At 45.2% G+C, this 25661-nt stretch overlaps 1 protein-coding gene across 27 annotated transcripts in view; it reads right to left on the minus strand.

Moving 5' to 3' along the window:
• ARHGEF1 (Rho guanine nucleotide exchange factor 1) overlaps positions 1-25661 on the minus strand; it is a 71921-nt gene that overhangs the window by 39051 nt on the left and 7209 nt on the right. For 18 of the 27 annotated variants that reach the window (XM_083515764.1, XM_083515762.1, XM_083515759.1 and 15 more), the window contains exons 2-8: positions 15165-15270; positions 14083-14166; positions 13456-13575; positions 10804-10905; positions 9797-9839; positions 2791-2896; positions 1918-2058 (exon numbers count right to left, since the gene is read on the minus strand). In XM_083515764.1, the coding sequence (XP_083371890.1) occupies positions 1918-2058; positions 2791-2896; positions 9797-9839; positions 10804-10905; positions 13456-13575; positions 14083-14166; positions 15165-15191 (623 nt within the window). In that variant the 5' untranslated portion in view covers positions 15192-15270. Of the gene's footprint in view, positions 1-839; positions 996-1917; positions 2059-2790; positions 2897-9796; positions 9840-10803; positions 10906-13455; positions 13576-14082; positions 14167-15164; positions 15271-25661 lie in introns of those variants that run through there. The other 9 variants (XM_083515778.1, XM_083515758.1, XM_083515760.1 and 6 more) reach the window with 3 other exon arrangements.

Consider the following 25661-nt stretch of genomic DNA (forward strand, 5'->3'; position numbering starts at 1 on the left):
TTTCTATACTGCTTAATATTTTTAAGAAAAATCTCAAAGCGGTTTACAGCATATTGAAACATCAATTAAACAATCCAGAACCCAACATTTCTGAAGGAAATCAAATATAGAGTATACAGCCAAAGCTGTAATTAACAGGAAACTAAAACATTCAAAATAAAACATTACAAAGGAGGTCAACTACAGAATACATATTTAACACAAAGTTAACAAAAAGCCACCCTTAAACATTTCAAAAAACAAACAAACCATTGCTAAGTGAAGCCAAATAGAAAATGCACATTTAAAAGAGCATAACTAACAAGAGAATAAAATAAAATTTTATCGTAAGTATGACAGAGATTGGTTTGTGAAATCCACATTTGTTCACCTACTCAATCTGTGCCCCCTTTGCTTCTGCCAAGCAGCTCAGGGTGGGCACTCTCCCAGTTTACCCACATCCAAAGCAACCCCGAAGGACCCTGTATGGTAGCAAGGTCTGGCCAAGGATTTGAACACAGGTCTCCCTGATCCCGGTCCAACATGCTGGCCGCTTTGACTCTCAATAACTGAAGGGAAGAAGCAGGCACAGACGGATAACTTGGACGGCTCAGTTGGTTACAGCGTGGTGCTGATAACGTCAAGGTTGCAGGTTTGATCCCCGTACGGGACAGCTGCATTTTCCTGCATTTCAGAGGATTGGAATAGATGATCCTCAGGGTCCCTTTCCAACTCTTATGATTCTATGTCTATGCCAAATCCCTAAAGCAGGGGCTGCACCCCCAGACTCACAGCACCAACCCCAGCGGCAGCTGCATCTCAGGAGCAAACTCCCTGACTCCTTGCAGGTTTAAACTCACCCATACAACAGCCCCATATTTGCGCGGTGAGAGAATAAAAGTTGAAAGGCATATACGCATGTTCTGAGATGCGGGGGGCTCTCGAGAGGCGCTCACAGCTGGAACGGAGCTGCTGGGTCGAGTCGGGTGCAAGGACTGAGATGGGGACAGGGGGCTGCGAGGGGAGTTTATACACCCTGCCTGGATGATGCAACAGGAGGCAATATCCCGGCCTGGGCGGGGGATGTCTCCCTCTCTCTTTCTTCCCCTGCTTGACAGATGGTTTCTATTATCTGGAAGGAACTTGGCAGCGAAGGGGTGGCGGCCGAGGGAGGCCGTAATCAGCCCGCCTCGGCCACATCCTCAGGGATGAGACATCAGAGGCCAGTTCCTGGCGCTGCGCCCAGAGCGAACGGGACCAGAAGCTCAGTTCCTGGGAAAAAGAGGTAAGGTCTGCACAACGGAGACGCCAGTCTGGGTGAATCCTTTTTCCCTGGGAGAAGTGGGAAGTGTGGATGGGACCAGCACAGCCTGGGGTGGAGGGGTTGCTTAAAATTAATAACAACCTGAGTAGGTCCACTAAGCCTAAATAAGAAGTAGGAGGTTTTAAGAAGCTGCAGAGTCCATTTTGTTTTGCTAACCGGGCATTTGAAAAAAAAAAGGGGGGCAGGGAAGATATTGGTATGGAAAAAGGAAATATATATATATATTTTCCCCCCCCCCCACCAAGATATTCCCTGGTCTTTAAAAAAAAAAAAGATTGTGAATGTTGTTTTTTCTTTTTATCATTTTTTTCTGTTTTAAAATTTTTCTTTTTTTCCTTTCTTTTTTTGGGGTATTTAAATCTGATATACTTACCATCGTTGTATGTTTGTATCTTTGTATTTTAAACCAATAAATATTTAATAATAAAATAAAATAAAGATTGTAGAGCTTGAGACTCTTAATCTCAGGGTGGTGGGTTTGAGCCCCATGTTGGGCGAAAGACCCCTGGGTTGCAGGGGGTTGGACTAGATGACCCTTGGGGTCCCCCCTGCAATTCTATGTCAGGGAAGGCTCACTGATGAGGCGCTGGGTGAACAGGGAGACATTCACTCACTGCATCTCCTCCAGCTTCACCATCAGCAACTCGGCCAGCTGCTTCTCCTTGGCCTCGCGGATGCCTTTGTCCTTTGTCCGATAGCCTTCCAACTCAAAGAGCTCAGACTCCCCCGGGGTCATCCCCATCTTCCTCTTTTCCCTGCCGGAAACAAAGAAGTGAGGGCTCTTTTGTGCTGCAAATGCATGCAAACAGCTCAGGAAGAAAGGTGCCTCTGCTCCCCAACCCCAGTGAACTAGGATAGCTCAGTCAGTAGGTCTTGAGACTCTTAATCTCAAGGTTGTGGGTTCGAGTCCCATGTTGGGGCAAAGGATTCTTGCACTGAAGGGGGTTGGACTAGATGACTCTCGTGGTCCCTTCCAACTCTACAAGCCTATGATTCTATAGGAAAGAGCTGTAGCTCACCGGTAGAGCATGTGCCTTGCATGGGGAAGGCTCTAGGTTCGATTTCCAGCACCCCCAAACAGGACTGGAAAGGCCCTTTGCCCGACACCCTGGAGAGCTGCTGCCAGACAGTGCCGACAATACTGAACTAGACACACCAATTGTCTGAATCAGCTTTCTAGTGCTGGGGAAGGGCTGCAGCTGAGCAGAAGGGCATCTGTTCTGCACACAGAATATCCTTGGATCAAACCTCTGCATCTTCAGGTAGGCTGGGAATAAACCCCTGTTGCAAACTTTGCACAGCTGCTGCTGCTGCTGCCAATCAGTGTAGGCGATACTGGGTGGGCCAATGGGCCCTACAGACCCTCTCAGGGGTCTAGATTGCCAGAGGGCGGCACTCTGGTTAGTTTCACCACCCTCAGAGGATGCCCAGCCCTCCACGATCCTCTCTGCCACAACCTCCGTGCCCGACGGCTGCAGCGTCTGTACCTGAAGTCCTCCAGCTGCCGAGCAATCTCCTGTTCTTGGAAAGCCTGGATGTCCTGCAAGTGTTTTCGCTGCTGGTCATCGGGCAGAAGCTCGGGTCGGTTACGATCTGCGGTAAGGAGAGAGGAGGGCCCCAAAATTTTAGGCATGCTGCAAAACTGGTTGCGTGGGGTACTGAGAGGCTCAAAGGACAAGTATGGAGCCCCATTGCCAAGGTATCGTTTTTAAGGCAAGGAAATTCTCCCAAAACCTCAAGACAGTTTTGTACCGCCCCAATATACCTTCTCGCCAGCAAATGCTCAGCAGCATTCAAGTTTCCCTCCTACAGGGAAACAGGAACTGAAAGATCCCTTGCACGGCAGAACTTCTGCAGTAAGATGGACAACTGAATTTGCATATTGCAATCTGCATATTTCTGTGCAAAGTTTTTAAAAAGTAATTTGGAGGTTGCTTTTTTTTTTTTTTTACTAATTGGAAACATGTTAAGAAGCTGCTGGGCAAGAAGAGAATCTGAAGAGGAAGAAGTTTGCCCTCTTTGTTATCATTCAGTAATAATTCACATACATTATCTCAGTCACCCTAGCAAAAATCCCGTAAGGTACATCGGTATTCCTTCTCCCAGCTTGCAGATCTGGGGTGCGCTACAATTTCATGTTGCCTAAATGAGTGTGCAACAGAGATAGGATTGAGATCTGGAACCTCCTGACTCACGGCACACAGCCATTGCACGACTTCAGCTCATCGGGCCGACTGAATCTTCATGCCACATTCAGAGCGCAATGCATGTATTAGTACGAACTCAAAAGAATGCGGATGTTTTTGTTGCTTTTCAGAAACATGACAGAGGTGGAAGGATGGACTCCTCCGAATGGATGGCCTAGGAGTGTGCTTGCTGTAAGAGGTCATGAGAACTGGAATCCTGAGAATTCTGGCAGGTTCAACTCTCAGATCTCCAGCCCTCGACATACGGCAAGGCTGCAACTCTGCAAACTTTAAGCATTCCACCCCCACCCCCCACTTCCCCTGACAGCACCATGACGAAGATCTATGGCCGCTGCTGGCAACATCAATGCCATATTTGTCCCTGCTACAAGGGTGTCCTAGAAACTTTCCCAAGTCCACGTCGCTTCCTTTCACGGTCCGTATCCTTAAAGTCCAGAGGGGTATTATTGCTGCTATATTTGCACAAGAGCAATTAAAAAAAATAAAAAATAAACAAATCCTCAAACCGAAGTAGAAACAACCGCAGAGACTCGGAAAATAAGCCCTTCAAAGCTCTCCCAGCTGTCCTGGCAGCCGGCCTGCGGAATAAACAAAAAGCGATCGGCCTGCAGGACAGACTGGAGAACTGCCCTGGGATTCGGAGATCGCTCCAAAGGGGAGGCATCTCCTCTGTGATTTTGTGCAAACATAGCATCGTCAAGGCAAATCGCTTGCAGCTGTTTGGATGCCACTGTCTCTGGCTTGCTGCCAACATGGAAGCTGACTCTGGAGCAGAGCGAGCTGTCCTAGGACTGTAATGCAGCCATCTCTGGGGTGGAGCAGCTGTTTGTTTATTTGTGGCCCCCTTTCAATGAGGGGAGGAGAAGAGTGTCACCTCTGCTCCTGTGCAGCTGTGCTCTCATGACGCAAGGGCCTGTTTGCTTTCAGGAGTCCCTGGGTATATCTAATAAAAATGCTGTGGGATTAGAAAGTGTGGGGGAAACAAAGATTCAGAGCCTGAGATTTGGAGATCTACAATGACAATTGGAGGGGTCTATACAAGAGACGCGGGTGGCGCTGTGGGTTAAACCATAGAGCCTAGGACTTGACGATCAGAAGATCGGCGGTTCGAATCTCCGCCACGGGGTGAGCTCCCGTTGCTCGGTCCCTGCTTCTGCCCTCCTAGCAGTTCAAAAGCACGTCAAAGTGCAAGTAGATAAATAGGTACCGCTCCAATGGGAAGGTAAACGGCGTTTTCGTGCACTGCTCTGGTTCGCCAGAAGCGGCTTAGTCATGCTGGCCACATGACTAAGCTGTACGCCGGCTCCTTCGGCCAATAAAACAAGATGAGCGCCACAACCCCAGAGTCGGCCACGACTGGACCTAATGGTCAGGGGTCCCTTTACCTTTATACATGGAGAGGTGAATTAACCATCTGCAAAAACTTGAGGCTGATTAAGTGGCAGCAGGGGGAATGGGGCTGCCAGCAGCATGAACACTCACAATCCCCCAAAAATCATTAAGTTGGGGATCATGGAAGGGGCTAGCCCCTCTGGCAGCATGTGGGCTTCATGTAAAGGTAAAGGACCCCTGGACGGTTAAGTCCATTCAAAGGCGACTATGGGGTTGCAGCGCTCATCTTGCTTTCAGGCCGAGGGAGCTGGTGTTTGTCCACAGACAGCTTTCCAGGTCATGTGGCCAGCATGACTAAACCACTTCTGGCGCAACAGAACACCGTGAACGCACGGAAACTAGAGTGCACGGAAATCCTGTTTACCTTCCCACCGCAGCGGTACCTATTTATCTACTTGCACTGGCATGCTTTCGAATTGCTAGGTTGGCAGGAGCTGGGACCGAACAACAGGAGCTCACCCCATCACGGGGATTCAAACCACCAACCTTCTGATCGGCAAGCCCAAGAGGCTCAGTGATTTAGACCACAGTGCCACCCGCGTCCCGGTAGGGCTTCATGTACCTAGCACATCTATGATTGCACACAATTACAATCACTTCCCCTCTCTCTACTTTATACACTACATAAAAAAAGGTTTCTAGTCCTTTTGACTGTGGAGATAAATATTGATATCTGTGAGCACTGTTGGGTGAAATCTCAGAAATATGGGGGAACTGGGTGGCTGAATTGGATTCTCAGACATTGCAAATGGGGCCACTGATCTTGGAACCTGGGTTACGCAAGGAATAATGTATTCTTCTATTTTAAGAACAAAGTATAGAGATCTCTCCCACGTATTTAAAATATTTTTTTGAAAGTCGTCTTATTCAGTCTTTTTTTAAAAAAAGAAAACAAAACAAAAAAACTCTTTATTGCCCCTTGCCTTGTTGCATTTTGTCACGTTTATTTTCTGGCTTCAAATTGTTTTTTTTTTTACTGTTGCTTGGTTTCGTTCACACTTTTGCAAGCCAGTCTAGACTCTTTCAATGAGGGGGTGGTTCAGAAATAATTCTCATATACTGTCCATAAAAAGACACTATCTCTGGTGATGATGATGATTCCTTTTCCCACCAGCCAATTCTAAGGCCACATTCACGCAGCACATTTAAAGAGCCACAACATCCTTTTTAAACCAGGCATACGCAAACTCGGCCCTCCAAATGTTTTGAGACTACAATTCCCATCATCCCTGACCACTGGTCCTGCTGGCTAGGGATGATGGGAGTTGTAGTTCCAAAACATCTGGAGGGCCGAGTTTGCCTATGCCTGCTTTAAACAGTCATGGCTCCGCCCTGCCCCTCCGAATCCTGGGAGCTGTAGTTTGTTAAGGGCGCTGAGAGGAAACACCCTCCCACAAGCCCCTTCTCAAAGCTACTTTCCAGAAGGGATTAACAACCAATCCCTTGTCACAAGGAACTCCGAGAAGGGTAGCTTTGAAATATCTGCTTCAAACGAATGGCGTGAATGCGGTCCAAATCGAAAGGTTCGCCTGCGTTTGCACCCCTGCCTTCTCTCTGTGCAATATATATAAAAACACATTTGCTCACTCATTCACAGGAAGCACAGACAGGGGGTGGCCCTGCGCTCCCCCCCGACCCCCTTTCAGTGTTCTAGGGGGAAGTAAATGGTGCTTCTCCCCCTATCTCTTCATTCCTCTCGCATACACCCCCCCAGTGCAAAAGTCCTGTTTCCTAGAAGCTCCTCCCCCTCTCTCTCACACACCCACACACCCACCCTGCCTGCAGAGATCTTACCAAATGCTTAACCACCATGTGGCACCACAGTCGTGTGGCACCGCAGCACATTTTTCATATCAGAAATTCCTTTCTGAGGGTGGGCACTCTCCAGAGTGTGTGGCAGTCAGCTGCAATTGGCAGGCAAGCCCACTAGATGGTGCCACGATGCCGCAGGACCCGTCGCCTGGCTGCACTCAGATTTCTAACCCAACCCCCCCAACCCCCAGCGTGGCAGAAGAAAAGGGCAGGGCCAGTCCGTGGCTCCAGATGAGCTCATCAATTGGCCGGGGCAGCGGGGGAGAGCAGTAGCCTTCCCTGCCTCACTCCCCTCCCCCCCCCAAGCCCTCCAACTTCCTGTCTTTCACAGAGTTTCACAGAGTTTCACCAGCTGGGTGGGGCTCCCCGACAGCTGCGATCTAGAAAGCCAGGAGGGGGAGCAAGCCGCAGAGACTGCTGGGGGGGCAGCGGAGGCAGGGAGGAGGGAGAACAGTTTAGGGGCTGCAGCTCGGAGGGAGGGGCGGAGGCGACAATATCTGGAAAGGGAGCAGAACGGGACCAGGGACCAGGCAAGCAGTCTTGCTGCTCCACCGGAGACCCAACGCAGTTATACATTATGTCACAAGTTTTCGTGAAGTGCAGCAACAAGTGTTAAGTCAACTCCCGGCTCCTCTTTGCCGTGAGCTTAAAACGTAATTTTGCAACACGTCTGCTGTGTGGCAATCAGTTATCGCCAGCTACAGATCGGGCAGAGGGATTTCAATTCAGCCCTGCAGCTCCTTTCCCTAAGTATTTCCTGCGTTTGTTATGTTTATATACAGTGGTACCTCGGGTTACATACGCTTCAGGTTACACACTCCACTCAGCCAGAAATAGTGCTTCAGATTAAGAACTTTGCTTCAGGATAAGAACAGAAATTGGGCTCCGGCAGTGCGGCGGCAGCAGGACGCCCCATTACCTAAAGTGGTGCTTCAGGTTAAGAACAGTTTCAGGTTAAGTATGGAGCTCCGGAACGAATTAAGTACTTAACCCGAGGTACCACTGTACAGTCATACCTCGGGTTGAAGTTGCTTCAGGTTGAGCACTTTCGGGTTACGCTCCACAGCGACCCCGAAGTAACAGAACGCGTTACTTCCGGGTTTTGCTGCTCGCGCATGTGCAGATGGTCAAAATGACGTCGCGCGCATGCGCAGAAGCGGCAAATCGTGACATGCAGACAATTGTTGCGTTCACTTCTGGATGCGATCGGAGCTCCGGAATGGATCCCGTTCGTATCCAGAGGTACCACTGTACTGCCTTTCCGTCCAGGGAGCTCAAGGCAGGGGGCGTGGTTCTCCCCACCTTGCTTTTTATCTTCACAACAACCCTGAAAGGGAGGTTAGGCTGAGTAGCAAGTGACTGGGCCCAAGGTCATCTAGTGAGCTTCATGGCTGGGTAGGGGGATTTGACCTGTGGTCTCGCAGTTCGACACTCTAACCATTAGACCACTAACTGCAAGGAGCGGAGGGTGGGATGGGGTGGGGAACAGCCCACAGGCTTTAGGAGCTACTGTGCCATAAAAGCCTCTTCAGTTTTGGACTGGGAGGGGCAATCCTTGCCCAAGGCAGCTGATGAAACTCACTTGCCGTGCCTCCAACCAACTTGCAAAATTTTCTGCCTTCTGTGCAACTTCCCCTCTGGCTCCAATTACCTGGTCCTGCAGCAATTCCACATACTTTGCACTTCATATGAAAATGCTTCGTATACAAACAAAAACTGAATCCTGCATAAACGAAGCAACCTTGCATAATTTTATTCCTGCCCTTGCCAGGCAGGGAGCAGAGTCCTCAGCTATTGAGAGCACCTTCTGGTAAGCCTGTCCAATGAAAATCCTGGTAAGTCATGGTAAAAAAACCCCCCACACACACCTGGCTTCCCCTATTGCTCCAGAGTTGCCATCACGCAATGCCCACACACTTTGCACATCCACAAGGACTACTAACTTGACTTTTAGCCGGCAGAACAAAAAATGCCAGTGTTTTCAGGATGCTGGACTTTGCTACCAGTGGCAAAATTCCATGGCTCTCCTGCAATTACGTCAAACTGCACAAGACCCATAACCCATCTCCGCCAAGCTAAGCAGTTGGCTCCTTACCTCTCTCGCCCTGACCTAGCCACTGTGATCCACGCGACGGTCACCTCCAGACTAGATTCTTGTAACTCGCTCTACGTGGGGCTGCCCTTGAGACTGACCCAGAAACTCCACCGGGTGCAGAATGCTGCAGCGAGACTCCTTACGGGGTCTTCGCTGCGAGATCACATTCACCCGGTGCTATACCAGCTGCACTGGCTCCCGGTGGAGTACAGGATCAGGTTTAAGGTGCTGGTTTTAACCTTTAAAACCCTATACGGCCTAGGACCCTCGTACCTACAGGACCGCCTCTCCTGGTATGCCCCACAGAGAAACTTACGGTCTTCAAATAAAAACATCTTGAAGGTCCCAGGCCACAGAGAAGTTAGGCTGGCCTCAACTAGAGCCAGGGCTTTTCGGCCGTGGCTCCGATCTGGTGGAACGCTCTGTCACAAGAGACCAGGGCCCTGTGGGACTTGACATCTTTCCGCAGGGCCTGCAAGACAGAGCTGTTCCACCAGGCCTTTGGCCAGGGCACAGCCTGACTCCCTCCCTCAGCAATCTTCGCGGAGCTCTGGCCCAATGGTTGCCAGTGGCTTGAATTAATTAATTTTATAATGAATGATTTTAGAGTGTTGTTTGTGCTGTACTTTTGTACAGCTTTATTGTTGTTAGCCGCCCTGAGCCCGGCTTCGGCTGGGGAGGGCGGGATATAAATAAAATTTATTATTATTATTATTATTATTATTATTATTATTATTATTAACTGTATTTGCTTCTCTCACCACAGTCTGACAAGGCTTTTGTAAAAGGATCTGTGGCGTTTCTGAAGGCATGTAAATTATTATGCAAAAAAATAATAATTTGCAAATAATAATAATACCACCAGAGGGTTGACTTTGCATAAAACGCATTCTTTCTGCAAAATTCCTCAGTGCAAAAGAGATGAAAGCTCTGTTTTCCTACTGCATACTCACGCACAAAAAGCACATCATTCGCTTTGGGTCTTACCCAGCTCAAACTGTACGGAGGATGGAACAGGGACCCTCAGCAGCTGCCGAAAAGATAAGGGATAATGATTAGAACAAGCACCCCCTTATTCTGCCACGTGTTGTGGACCAAGCTGAACCTGAATTGTGGTAAAAGTGGATCCCCGACATCATTAAGGCAGCATGTGAGATGCCCAAAACCCTTGAACGGGCCTGTGAGGGAATCGCCCGACAGCTACTAAACCACTCAAGTTGTAGAAGGAGTGGAATAATTGAGGGAGCTTCAGAACTTGGGTTTCGAATCTTGGTTATGAGAGAACGCTGGTTAAAGCCAGCTGGAGAAAGTGGTGCTGGAGGAGAGGAAGGGAGTGTCTCCAGGCTCTCCACTTTCTATCCCATTTTCTGCTTTTAAAACTGCTGCTAGTTTGTTTTCAACTGCTGTTTGTCTCTGCAATGTACTTCCATATGGTGCCCATCTTATGTATGCTGCCTCATGTACTTCTGTGGGCAGAGAGGGTGGTAAGTTAACATACATTTAAAGCGCTATGATACCACTTCAAATACGGCTTCTCCCCCAAATGACCTTGGGAACTGCAGTTTTTTAAAAAAGGTGCCAGGAGGCCCCATATTTCCCCTCACAGAGCTACAATTCCCGGAGCTGCTGAAGAGGCAATTGACTGTTAAACCACTTTGGGAACTGTAGCTCTGTTGAGGGGAATAAAGGAGGTGGGGAGGTGTCTCCTGACAACTCTCGGCACCCATAACAGACTACAACTCCCAGGATGCTTTGCGGGGAGGCAAGTCACAATTTTTTTATTTTTATCACAGCTCTTTAAACCTATGGTGTGAATGTGGCCTGTATGTTTTACTCAGAGGAGACACTTTGAAATTAATAAATGGGACAAAGTGAGGTCCAGTAATTTCCATAGGTCTACTCTGAGTAAAATTATCAGAACACCACCCGTAGGGTATAGATTCATAAAGATCACCATCGTCACCGTGAAGCGCTCTCCCACAAAGTTCACTTACCCCGGCTTTGTCTAGGAACGTATGACAGAATTCCACAAACTGCTTCTTCGCCTCCTTGGCTCCGAGGCGGTTCAGTATGAGGTCCACGTGAAGGTAACAGAGCTGAAAGGAAGGAAGGCAGTTAGGAAAGAAGCAGCTGGCAGCCGGCCGAGGAAAGGCGGGGCCGGATTCCTTCTCACCTGGCCCTCCTGTGCCAATTCAAGATGGCAACTCCCCAAAACTCCCAGATGATGGATGGGTATGTGTGTTTTAATGAACTGAACAGAGTGAAAGATTATGAGTCATTGAGAGAAGGTGTGTGCGTGTGTGAGAGAGAGAACTTAATAGCTTATTTTTAGTTGCTGTCTTGTTTAATATCGTTCTATAGATTATAAATGCCCCATTGATTTGATAATCATATAATACGACTTGCGCCGTAATTGCGAGCATTAGCTTATTTCTTAGTTGCTGGTTTGTTAACAGGGTTCTAGAGACTGCAATTGTTTTGCTGATGATTTGTTAATTATATGATTTACGCTGTGCTTGTGATGCTCTTATTATGTCATTGCTATTTATGGTTTGTAAGTCACTTTGGGGTTCATTCGGAAGGAAAGTGGCACAGAAATGCAAAATAAAATCAACAACCAAAACAGCTCTCCAGGCCTAATCAATGAAACATTAAATGAGAGAAGGAAATGAAGTTCAGAAAGGCCCTTCCCTGCTCCCCTCTGCATGTAAAACAGGGAAATGAAGCCGGGTTATCATTGCTTCCACTAACTGTCAATCATCCTGCCTGCCTGTATGAGAGGACAAGGTTACACCATGGGACGCCCTCCATTGGCTTGGCTGGGACCAACCACCATTTGAGTCTATGCCATCCATAACTGCTTCCTGCACTGACCTTGTGGTCTTGATGTCAGAATTTATCCATGTTGATATATTACATTAACTTTTAAGACTCAGAGCCTTAATTTGCTTACTTCCTCATGCCCTCCTCATTCCACTTTCCTTTTGTGTCGTGTCTATCAGACTGCAAGCCTGCAGCATTGACTGTCTTGCTTACTGATCTTTATCCAGCCCAACGATAAATGAAAACACATTTGGTATCCGAATGGGCTTTTCCCTTCCCTTCCCTTCCCTACCCACACCTCCTCCTTTTGCTATTGTGTCTATAAGACTGCAAACCACTGGCCGCAGGTCTATCCTACTGTTTGTACAGCACTTAAAAAAAATATTCTTGAGTGCTTCGTAAATAATCTCAGTACCCTTGCCTGCAGGGCCCGGGGAATTGGGTGGCTAGCCAAGATTTGCTTCTTACTGAGCAATGAGCTAAGAATGCCTACCTGCCCCCAGGTTTTTCCTTATATTTCACTTAATAAAAGGGACTAGAAACTTGCTGGGGGGGAAACAACAGCTGACAATACAAGGACGAAATCAAGAATAGCTACAGGGTCCTGAGCTTCTGCCAGGAACCTCTCAGATACTGAGAAATATGACACACAACAGGTACAAGCCCATAGATAGGAGGGTGGTTTAGCAACACTGAAAGCTAGGCTAGACCCTTTTCTCCCCAGCAGGCTAGTTTTGTTTATGTTTATTTTAGGCTGCATTTAACATGCAATTCCATCATCTGTCGGCGAAACTGGTGCAGCCCAGAAAAACCTGCACAATGCGATTCCATTAAAAAATATATATTTATCATTTTTATTTTACAATTAAAACAATAAATAAGTATCCAAATACCAAAAATACATTTCGTTTAGACTTTCCCCCGCCATTTCCACTGTTTGCTTCATCATTTTCTTTTCTACTACATATTCTAATTAATCCCTCTCTTTTCATTTTCTCATTTTTATATCTCAGCAATTGTTACTGCTGAATTTAATCTGTTACTGTTAACTTTATAATAGGCTTACAATAATTTTCCAAATAATCCACAAAACATTTCCAGTCTTCTTTAAAAAAATAATAATTCATCTTGATCTCTTATTCCGTTTGTCAATCTTGCCAATCCAGCTGACCGTGAACTGGACAGATCAGTGCAAAGAGTTGCCTGAATTAAAGCATGTCAAAAGTCTTGTTATGTGGGAAGTTCACTATTGAAGCTGACAATTATTTGGTCTGAGAAAATACACTCACGCTTGTCCCCTGCATGAGCTTCGGGAAACCAGCAGTGAGATGTGCCTGCGTGGCCAACCCACCTAATCGTACCACAGCCAAGCGTGGTAGGAAGCTAGTCCTCATGAATGAACGAGTCTTTAAACGAGTGTCCACCTGTTAGGGTTTTAGTCTTGTTTTAAATGCATCTGTTGTTTTTAACTTTCGAAAATCACCTTATGTCTAAATCAGGGGTCAGCAAACCTTTTCAGAGGGGGCCGGTCCACTGTCCCTCAGACCTTGTGGGGGGCCGGACTATATATTTTTGGGGGGGAATGAACAAATTCCTTTGCCCCACAAATAACCCAGAGATGCATTTTAAATAAAAGCACACATTCTACTCATGTAAAAACACGCTGATTCCTGGACCATCCGTGGGCCGGATTTAGAAGGCGATTGGGCCGGATCCGGCCCCCCGGGCCTTAGTTTGCCTACCCATGGTCTAAATCATCTTGAGAGGATGGTTTAGAAGGTGATTAATAAATCAACAATGACAAAAAAAAATGCAAGGCTTACCACAGGGCTGGAGTCGAACTGCAGTACCACATGCTGCAGAAAAACCATCAAGTAGGCTGGATGCCGTGTTAAGAGGTCCAGGCTCTGGAACATGCTGGTTTGTGCATCTGGGTTCTGGAACTGAGGGGAGGAACAAGAGAGAGAGAGAGAGAGAGAGAGAGAGAGAGAGAGTTGTTAAATCAGGATTTCCCCCACTCTTACCTTCTCCACCCCACCCTCTCCTCACTGCCTCCTTTCAACACAGTTCCTTCCAGATCACTCTCAGTGTTTGTTCACAAGTTTCCTTCTAACAAGCCCACCCAGCTCAGCACTGTCTACCCCACGTGTGGAGAACCTCTGGCCCTCCTGATCTTGCTGAACTATGACCTCCTATCAGCTCCAGCAAGCGTGGCCAATTGGCAGGGAGGATGGGAACGGTAGTTCAGCAACTTTTAGAGGCCAAAGGTTCGTCTGATCAACACAGGCCGGCAGCAGGGACTCAGGGAAGGGGCTCTCCCAGCTCCACCTGGATATGCTGATGATTCAACCTTCTGCATGCCAGGCAGGTGATCTGCCACTGTGCTATGGTGCTGTCGTGACCTTCCTCCTGCTGTTAGAACCCAGGCCTCTCCCGAACCTCCCACTTACTGGCTCGATGTCGTTTTCGAAGTCCTCGTCTTCTGCTCCGATGATTGCCATGGCCGACCCAGTGCGGGCACCCAGTGCCGGGTTCTGGTAAGGAAGACATGAGACCATATCAGTGGCAGCATTGAGAAGCCCCGCCTTGCCCTGCTTGGATTACCCATAACTTGAGGTCCCAACCAAGCACCCTGGAAACTCCAAGCACTCTCAAAACAGACCTTTCTCTCCACCCACAAAACCCCTCATATAACAAGAGTATTTTGTGCAGAAACTACCAATGCCAGTTGCCAATCAGTGAATCTGATTTATAAAAAAGCACTGCCCTTCCCAAAATACAGAAGGAAGTCCTCCAGAGCTTGCCAGTCTCCAACTCCCACTCCCATCAGCCCTGGCAATTGGCTCTGCTAGCTGGGGATGAGGGGAGTTGGAGTTCAACCCTGTCTGGAGCGCCACGGGCACCCTATCTTTGCTCTGTGGTAAAGGTAAAGGACCAGTCATGGCCGACTCTGGGGTTGCGGCGCTCATCTCGCTTTATTGGCCAAGGGAGCTGGCGTACAGCTTCCGGGTCATGTGGCCAGCATGACTAAGCCGCTTCTGGCAAACCAGAGCAGCGCACGGAAACGCCATTTACCTTCCAACCGGAGCGGTACCTATTTATCTACTTGCACTTTTGACGTGCTTTTGAACTGCTAGGTTGGCAGGAGCAGGGACTGAGCAACGGGAGCTTACCCTGTCGCGGGGATCCGAACCGCCGACCTTCTGATCGGCAAGACCTAGGCTCTGTGGTTTAACCCACAGCGCCACCCGCGTCCCAACAATGTCTGGAGCGCCACAGGCTCCCTATCTTTGCTCTGTGGTAGGTTCCCCAAACTCGGCTTTTCAGATGTTTTGAGACTACAGTTCCCATCATCCCTGACCACTGGTCCTGCTAGCTAGGGATGATGGGAGTTGTAGTCCAACAACTGGAGACCTAAATTTGGGAAACACTGTTTTTCTGGGGGGTGGGCAGGTTAGAACTTTGACTGTACCACCCCTCACTGTACAAAACCCCATCTCTTTCCCCTCCCCTCCCCATGCCAATCACTCACCCCATTGTATCCTTCCTCCAACTCCATTCTGCCCCTGTGGGGCGGGTGGGGATAAGGTCCCCAGCAACTGCGTCAAGGGGTCCAAGTGTTCAGGGTCAGCATCTACCTTTAGGGGGGGCACAGAAAAATGAAAAATTAACAAACTGGGCAGTGGTGGTGAAGCACATAGATTTGGGAGTTCGGTTTACAACACATTCCCTATCCCTGCTCTAAGGGCCAGACACACATCCAACGGGCTTTCAAACTGCACAACAATCATGGGAACTGTAGTTCGTTAAGGGCGCTGGGGAATCGTAGCTGTGGGGTGTCAAACTACAGTTTCAAGGATTCTTTGGGGGGAATTCACATGCACTGAACGAGCTTAAAAAACCCATGGCATGGATTTCCCCTAAATGATTGCTCTCTTTAAATAAAACCCAACTTTGCAAGGATTCGGTTTTTCAGGAAAAATACACACCCGTCCTCAGGAAGAATATGGGAGATGCGGGGGGGGGGGAGGGAGAAGAGATGGAATGGAAAGCAAGTTGGAGCAGGGGGAGGGCTCCATACACAGAGAGGTATTCAAGCTACGAAGGCCACCCCACCTCTCTTTCTCTCCCCCCCCCCCATTACTCAGAAATTCCTGCACTAGGTGGAGGTGAACGCCGCATGAATACCGCCTCTGTCACCTACAAAGAGGCCTCAGAGACAAGCAGGAGGAAAACTCCACACCCCACAGACAGCCTGACTCATAAAGGGCACCTTTCCAAACGGCTGGCAGTAGTGGCCAGGGAGGAGCTCGGTTTGGGGAAAAATATGGGTCAGAATCAAAACAGCACATTGCAAAACTCTTCAGAGTGCTGGGCTTGGTTTGCCTTCACACACACTGTCCCAGGGTGCGGGGGACAGAATAACCTGATTATTGAAGTTTCCCAGTCTGATTATTGAGGTTTAGCCCCAGATGCCCATCTCTAGGGCATTGCTATCTATTTTCCCACAGACATTATTTGTCTCTTTTTGTGGAACAGGTAAAAAAATCCTAATGAGTGATGACTAGCTTGGTGTCCCCTAGTGGTGGCACAAAGGAAGGATAAAAATAATTGCCCACAAGGTAGTTAGCACTCTGGGTAGTTCCCCAAATGGGGAACAGTAAGGTAAAGGTAAAGGGACCCCTGACCATTAGGTCCAGTCACGGACGACTCTGGGGTTGCGGCGCTCATCTCGCTTTATTGGCCGAGGGAGCCGGCATACAGCTTCCGGGTCATGTGGCTAGCATGCCTAAGCCGTTTCTGGCGAACCAGAGCAGCGCACGGAAACGCCGTTTACCTTCCCGCCGGAGCGGTACCTACTTATCTACTTGCACTGGTGTGCTTTCAAACTCCTAGGTGGTTAGGAGCAGGGACCGAGCAATAGGAATCCCCGTCGTGGGGATTCGAACCGCCGACCTTCTGATTGGCAAGTCCTAGGCTCCGTGGTTTAACCCACAGTGCCACCCGCATCCCTTATGGGGAACAGTACAACTTGCAATTTAGAAGTCAACTTCGGCACCTAAATGGACTAGATCAGGGTTTCCCAAACTTGGGTCTACAGCTGTTTTTTTTTAGACTATACCTCCTATCCTCCTTGACCACTGGTCCTGCTAGCTAGGGATCATGGGAGCTGTAGTCCAACAACAGCTGGCGGCCAAAGTTTGGGAAACCCTGAACTAGATAGATCAGGCTTCCTCAAACTCAGCCCTTCAGATGTTTTGAGACTACAGTTCCCATCATCCCTGACCACTGGTCCTGCTAGCTAGGGATCATGGGAGATGTAGGCCAAAAACATCTGGAGGGCCGAGTTTGAGGAAGCCTCGTGGTCCCTTTCCAAATCTGCAATGCTATGGTTCTGTGCCCCCATCTATGGACCATTAACAGAATGACACACACACACAGACACACACAAAATAACCAGCTTGCAAAGCAATTTCAGGACATGTTTACAGAAGACTCATAAATAGCCGCTCTTGTAGTCAAGAAGGAATTGCTTCTTTGTGTGGTCTCCCAGAAGCTTAGCAGAAAAACGGCCCCCTTTTTTCGCCCTTTGAGGCCACAAAACGGCCAACCAGACAAAGTATAGGGAGAAGCAAGCCGGTACAACCTTCTGAGGATTAGCAGCTTTTATGGGGGGATATATATATGTGTGTGTGTGTGTGTGTGTGTGTGTGTGTGTGTGTGTGTGTGTATGCTATGCAATGCATTACATCAAGCATCAAGCTGCTTTAGCAGGCAAGGATTCCCAGCCATAGCTACATTTTTCTCTGACCAACGGCTCTGTGGCTTTTTGGCAACCGCAAAAGAAACAGAAATTAAAAGCAAACATCCACATTTCTCTGTCAAGCTGCACTATTGTTGAAGTTCTGCCAGTGATGTGTATGTTAAAAAAGACAGAGAAGCTTGTCTGGAAAAGGGTGACCAACCTTTCAGAGTGGACTGTGACCCAGCTTTCAGCCACATTCTTTAATGTTCTGCGTGCTTTTAAGAGACTCATGCAGAAGTGGCCTCACAACATAGAAACTGAGAGCCTATTTCAGTGGCATGGTGCAGTAAATACCTTAAATCAGGGTTTCCCAAACTTGGTTTTTGGACTACAATTCCCGTCATCCCTGGACACTGGGTCTTGCAAGCTCAGGGTGACGGGAGTTGTAGTCTGAAAACAGGTGGAGACGTACTGTGCTAGATGCTGTATGATTTTAAGACTTCATTTTTTTTATTGCTTCTTTCATTTCTTATGTTGTATTTTATTGTATTACAAGCTCAATTCTTTGGAGTTTGAACCATCATTCACTGGAATATAATATGAGAAACAACAGAAGCCATACAAATACAAATCAAGGTGGATATTTAATGTGGACACACCACGGACCACCTGAACAAACCTCAAGGACCACGATTTGGGGAATGCAGCCTCTTGCCCGGAGGAGAGGTGAGAAGAAGGAGGCTTGATGATTTGTCACCATCTAACTCCCATAATGTCCCCTCTCCTCAAACTGCCACAGGGTTCATTTATTCCCTTAAGCAAACAAGTTGCCTTTTAGATTCTATTGAATATTTTCTTTTTTCAATTGATGTTTATTGTCGTAATAATCTTACGTAAACCACTTTGCGAGGTCTGTCCGAAAACCGGTACAGAAATACTGCAAAGAAACAAGCAAGCAAAGCCCTGCCTTAAATAAAACAAGCCATTAAACAAATTAATTATGTGAGAGAAACCACAGAACCGTCAAGAGAACACATGTATTTCACACACTCAAGGGTGTGCGATGTGAAAAACCCACTTCCTTTGCTTAGCCACAAAGTTCGTTACGGCGCCCAGAGAAGTGTCAAACCGGGCCTTCGCCCGGCCCACTGCGAGAACGAGAAAGAAACGCTTTGCAAAGGCATTTTGCAAAAGACAATAATAAAGGCTGAATCAGCTGCGCCGGGGATTAAAGGCAGCTGCAGCCCCCGCGGACGAGAGAGGGACGAGGCAGAAATGGCAGGCCACTGAACAAGATGAAACGGCTTGCAACAAGATGGACTCCGAGGCTGCAGAAGGAGGACCACGGATGCGAGGTGCTTTGAAGGATATGGGAGAGGCACAAAATGGCCTGAGCCCCTTAATAGACACCCATTCCCCGTCTGCCCTTGCGATGGTCGCTACCTGCAGCCAAGCGGGCAAAAGATTCCAGACAGGAAGTGAGTCACACCATCGCCCTTGTCTCTGTTTCTTGAGCAACGACAAGAGTTGGGGGTGAAGACCCGCACGCCCCAGGACACCTGTGCCCCTCGGGGACTCCCCCTTTCCTCCGAGCCTGAAGGAGCAGCCGCATCTGCTGCAGCCGGGCTCAATAACAAAAGGAGCGGCTCGGCGTATTTACAGAGAGCGCCGATTTCCTGCAAGAGGAAGTGATATAAGAACCGCCACCTCTCAGCGGGGTGGAAAAAAGGAGGTCAGCCCCGTCTGGGAATTGAACTCAGATAAGGAACAGTAAACTTACGATTTTACCTACAGCGGAAATATAAACTTTAATAGAAGCAGACTGTATATAAAAAGGGTGAAAACCTCTTACTTTGGATATTCTTTGTCGGTCCGAGGAACTCTGAGAAAGCAGAAGGAGAACTTCCTTTTACCTTCGTCTATGCGGAAGTGCCTAGTCAAAATTAGGAAACTTCGTACTATTTATTTCCTTCTTTTTAGTTTTTTCCTAATGCTATACAGCAGTGTGTAGGGAGAAAGCTACTAAGCCCAAGCAGGAATTGATTTGGACTTGCAGATTGTATATTTTTATTTTTATTTTGAGGAGGAGCAGAGCGGAAAAAATACGCTGAACTACGCCCCTCCCCCTTATTTATTTATTTGGTGTGGACTGTTAGCAAACTGGTGGATTGGTTTCTATCTTGATTTCATTTTTGTACCTGTTCTTCTTCTTATTATTCTTTTTTGGATAGTGGGATTTCGAAGGAATTAGGCCAACAAGTGGCTGAAGAATTGGTTTGATTTTTATTTGGGGTTTTTTATTAGAACACTTGAAGGCTTGTGGTGGTTTTTATTTTTTTTCTTCCTCAATATTAAGGAATTTGTGATTTTGTGTGCACTACGTTGGGAAGGCTTTGTGGTGGATTAGCCAAGCAAGTGGCAGAAGAAGTTTAATTTTAATAATTTGAGTTTGTTTTTTGGGGGGGTGAATTTAACTTTGCTGTTCCGGAACGGTGGATTAGCCAAACAAGAGGTGGAAAATTTTGAATTAATTTTTCTTGTTTCGTCCCTTTCTTTCTTTGACTGTTTAACACTGGAAGGTGACATCTAGTGGCAAAGAGTGAAAAAACATTTAAAATGGACAATGTCATGAGGGTCTGGGAGAGATATAAAGACTTAATAGAACAAAAGACTCCTTGGTGGCTCTCACCAACTGAAGCTCTGTTGCTCAAACCACTTGCGGAAAACGGGAAATGGCTTACATACAGTGATTTGCTAATACAGTGGTACCTTAGGTTACATACGCTTCAGGTTACATACGCTTCAGGTTACAGACTCCGCTAACCCAGAAATAGTACCTCGGGTTAAGAACTTTGCTTCAGGATAAGAACAGAAATCGTGCTCCGGCGGCGCGGCGGCAGCAGGAGGCCCCATTAGCTAAAGTGGTGCTTCAGGTTAAGAACAGTTTCAGGTTAAGAACGGACCTCCGGAACGAATTAAGTACTTAACCCAAGGTACCACTGTAGATCAAGAAGGAAAATGGAAATTAAAAGAGTATGAGGAAATATAAGATCGTTTTCAGAGTTGGTTCCATTACAGGCAATTACATGGGATATACAAAGAAGACAACAAGAAAGGGTTTAGTTATACCACTTCTAGATTTCAAAAGGAAGTTATAGAAGGAAAAGTGAAGTTGCTGAAGGGTGCATATAGTATCCTGTTAAAATGGGAAACAAAAGATAAGGAGGTAAAATCGGTCATGATCAAATGGGCGTAAGATATAGGACATAATATACAATTTGAGGATTGGGAAAAACTGAGGAAAACAGATTTAAAATTTACAGATTGTGCTCTTTTGAAAGAAAATTATATGAAAATGATGTATACATCTATGTATAGATGGTACACACAGCAAAAATGTATAAAACCGGGTCAAACATATGTCGGAAATTTAAAGAAAAGGAAGGGACTTTTTATCACATGTGGTGGGAATGTAGAGAAATTTTAAAAATTTGAGAAATGATATACAATGAATTGAAGAAAATGTTTAAAATGACATTTGTTAAAAAAACCAGAAGCATTTCTATTAGGGATTGTAGGACAAGACCTGCCAAGGGAAATAAAGAATATATTTTTGTATGCAACAACAGCGGCAAGAGTCTTGATAGCACAAGGATGGAAGAATGAGGAAACCCCGACAAAAGAGCAGTGGCAAGAGAAATTGATGAACTATGGAGAGCTGGCTAAACTAACGTATAAACTGCGAGTTAAGGACAACTGTGACTTCAAAGAAGAATGGGAACTTTTTACAAATTACTTAAAAAGACAACAAAATGAATTGGACTCCTTGGCAGGTTTTGAACATACACAAATTTATTGATTGTTAACATAGCAGATAGATAATATAAGGATTTATACAAGTTTACAGTATGCAGAGAATAATATGTGTTGAAAAATCAGAGAGAGGAGCTGAGGGAAGTCTCGGGGGGAGGGTTTGATGGGGAGGTGGGGGAAGGGGGAAAAATAATGAATATTATTATGTTTTGATACTTTGATATGTCAAAATTGTTAATAAAAAACTTTTTTAAAAAAAGAATGTCAGCACAGAAAAAGGCAGGAGAAGGAGGAACACCATTGGAGAGGAGGAGATCGAAACAAGAAAGTGAAAATAAAGGAGAGTTTTAAAAAAATGTTTGCAGAAATAAAAAAGGACATAAAACAGAGTGAAAAGAATTTGGAGACAAGGCTGGAGCAGATGGATAAAAAAATTGATATGACTGTTTCTGAGAGGCCAAATGAAAGAGATAACCAAAAGAACACAAAGCTTGGAAGAAGGGATGAAACGAACAAAGCAAAAAGTAAGAGATATGAAAAAAGAGGAAGAAAAAGTTAAAGAAGTCTCAGAAATGAATAAAACACAGGAGGAGCTGTGGGACGCGATTGCTATGAATGAACTGAGGCAAAGAGAAATGAATTTGAAGTTTAGATCGGTTCCAGAATCACAAGGAGAAAATATTTTGGGAAAATTGACAACGGAAATTGCACAATGGTTAAATATGGAGGTAGAGGAATAGGCAAAAACAATACAAAATGTGTTTAGGAATAAAATGAAGACTACAAAGGCAAAAAAATTCCCAGAAGATTATCTGATTATATTTAAGGATAGAGAAATGAGAAATTTGATTTTCTTCATAAAAGGAATAAAAGCAATATATTCTGATCAAAAAGCAAAGTTGATAGCAAGTAATATAATAACGGAAAATATTGAAATTACAAAAGGTACAAGACAAGGGTGTCCGCTTTCACCATTATTATTCATATCGGTACTGGAGGTCTTTCTAAGGACAATAAGGGAAAATGGAAAAATAAAAGGGATTACAGTCGGCCGGAAAGAGCATGAAGTGAAAGCCTTTGCAGATGACTTGGTATTAACAACTGAAGAACCATTAACCAGTGCTAAAGAAGTTATTGAGGAGATAGAATGATTTGGGCAAGTAGCAGGTTTTAAAAATAAATAAAAAGAAGACGAAAATGTTAGTTAAAAATATGAAACAAGATTTGGTGGATATGTTGCAGCAACAGATTGGTATAGAAGCTGTTAAAAAAGTCAAATATTTAGGAATATGGTTGACCTCAAAGAATATAGATTTGTTTCAAAATAATTATACACCAGTGTGGAATGGAATTAAGAGAGACCTGGAAGTATGGGGAAGGATGAAATCGTCATTTTAGGGAAGGATTTCTGCTATCAAAATGAATGTGCTACCAAAGATGTTGTTTTTATTTCAATCAATTCCAATAATCAAGGGGGCAGCAATTTTTAAGGAGTGTCAGAAGACAATTTCAAGATATATCTGGCAGGGGAAGAAACCAAGAATTCAATATGCTGTAAATTGTTAACAGATGCCAAAGAAAGAGGGGGCTTCGCCTTGCCAGACTTGAAATTGTACTATGAAGCGGCCTGCCTCTGTTGGTTAAAGGAATGGATGTTGTTAGAAAATACAGATTTGTTGGATTTAGAGGGTTATGATAATAGATTTGGTTGCCATGCATGTCTATGGTATAACAAAACAAAAGTCCATAAAGGATTTGGCAACCATATATTCTGAAGAGATCTGAAGATCTCTATTTGAAATATGGGATAGGTATGAAAGCCTATTAGAACGTAAAATACCATGGTGGGTATCTCCATTAGAAGCAATGTGTGTGAAAAAGATAAATATGAGTAAAAATTAGGCCATGTATGAGAAATTGGTACAAAAAGAAGGAAGTAAATGGAAAACGAAACCTTATGAAGAAGTTAAAGAATATGTGAATGATTGGCTGCCTGCACTATCACCAAATCAATGAAATGTTTAAACAAGATTTAAAAGAAAATGGATTTGATGATAAAAAAATCAAGATTTGAAATAGAATTATTAGATAATGATTGTAAAATATTGCCTAAAATATATAAATCACTGTTGGAATGGCAGTTGAAAGATGAAGAAGTTAAGCCGGTTATGATACACTGGGCCAAAGATTTCGGGTATAATATACAGTTAGAAGATTGGGAAAAATTATGGAAAGAAGGATTAAAATTTATAGCATGTAACACTTTGAAAGAAAATGTGATGAAAATTATGTATAGATGGTATATCACACCAGCGAAATTAGCTAAAATGTGTAAGACAAGTAATAAATGTTGGAAATGTAAAGAAAAAGAAGGAACTTTTTATCACATGTGGTGGGAATGCAAGAAAGTGAAAAACTTCTGGGAAATGATATATAATGAGATGAAAAAGATGTTGAAATATACATTTTTTAAAAAACCAGAAGCATTTTTACTTGGTATTGTAAGAGAGGATATTAATAGACAGGATAACAAAATGTTTTTATATGCAATAACAGCAGCAAGAGTATTATTGGCCCAGAAATGGAAACAAGAAGAATTACCGACGAAAGAAGAATGGCAGATGAAATTAATGGACTATGCAGAATTAGAGAAGATGACAGGAAGGATTCGAAACCTGCGGGACCAGAGATTCTCAGAGGACTGGATTAATATGTAAACTATTTGAAAAGCAATTGTAATCAACAGATTGCGCTAGTAGGATTACAAGAGGTTTTGTAAGGAGGAATATATCATATATTGCAAGGAAGATTATGAAGAAAGCTATTAGTTAAGATAATTATAGTGAAATTAAGAAATGTAAATTAAGTGAAAAAGATTGGAAAATGTTCAGATGTGATTGATGGAAGTCAAAAAATTGTATAAGATATGAAATTGTGTTAAATGAGTGCTGAAAATGGTATGCTAAAAAATTAATATAAAAAAATAAATAAAAAGAACAGCCACCTCACACTCCTGCAAGTGCAGAGAAAGAGAGAGATCCGCTATCTCAGCAGGCGGAGGGAGGCAGCTGTGTTACCTTTAAGGCAGGGAGGGGAGCAAATAATAATAATAATAATAATTTATTTATATCCCGCCCTCCCCAGCTGAAGCCGGGCTCAGGGCGGCTAACAACAATAAAACAGTACAAAAGTACAGCTTAAACAACACTCTAAAATCATTCATGGGTTACGGAGGCAACGCAGTCACGCGAAAATAGCTGCTGGGTTATCTAGCGCAGCTTTCTGCTTCCAACAGGAAGTGTCGAAGTAAGAACACAGGAAGCCGCCTCGCGCCCAAGTGAAACCACTGGCCCATCTATTTCAGTACTGTCCACACCGACAGACACTGTACGAAGTTGCAGACACAGGGGCATTCCCAGTCCCATCTGGAGATGTCAGGTTTCGAACTCGTGGCTTTCGACATGCCATGTAAATGCGCCATCTGCCCATGTCGCCCGATATTCAGAGCTAGGCAAAATTCACATCATGTATTTTAAGCACCAGACAATGCCACTTTAAACAGTCATGGCTTCCCCGCAAAGAATTCTGGGAGCTGAGAGTTGTTAGGAGGTCCATTATCCCCTGCACAGAGCTACAGTTCCCAGAGCTCCCTGTGAAGAGGTATTGACTATATATAGATGGTATATGACACCAGTGCAGTTAGTAAAAATGTATAAAACCAGTTCAAATATGTGTTGGAAGTGTAAAGAAAAGGAGGGGACGTTTTACCATATGTGGTGGGATTGTAATGAAATCAAAAAGGTTTTGGGAAACGATTTACAATGAATTGAAGAAAATGTTCCATCTAACATTTGTTAAAAAACCTGAAGCATTTTTATTAGGGATTGCAGGAAAAGAAACTGCTAAAGAAACTGAAAACTATCTTCATGTATGCGACAACGGCGGCAAGAGTCTTAATAGCTCAAGGATGGAAGAATGAGGAAATCCCGACTAAAGAACTCTGGCAAGGGAAACTGATGGACTGCGCAGAACTGGCAAAACTGACACATAAACTACAAGACAAGGATAACTGCGATTTTAAAGATGAATGGGAACCTTTTACAAAGTACTTAAAGAAACAAGAAAATGCATTGGACTCCTTGGCAGGTTTCGAATAAACACTGACAAACCTTTTTTAAACAAAATTCAGTTAGACAAACTAAGGATCTATACAATTTTGTAACATGCAGAGAACAACAATTGCAGATAAACCAGAGAGTGGAGCTGAGGGAAGTCGGGGGGGGGTTACTTTATGTAGAGGGGGAAAACGGGGGGGGGGGATAAAGGATGATATGCTATATGACAAAAGGTTCTGTTGAAATTCTTAATAAAAAAAATTTTAAAAAAGAGGTATTGACTATAAACCGTTGCAAACATTGTAGCTCTGTGAATGGAACAGCGGGTCTCCTTTAAATAGCCATGGCTCCCGCA

The sequence above is a fragment of the Podarcis liolepis genome (genome assembly GCF_965112155.1).
Source record: "Podarcis liolepis genome assembly, chromosome: 7".
Classification (NCBI taxonomy): domain Eukaryota; kingdom Metazoa; phylum Chordata; class Lepidosauria; order Squamata; family Lacertidae; genus Podarcis; species Podarcis liolepis.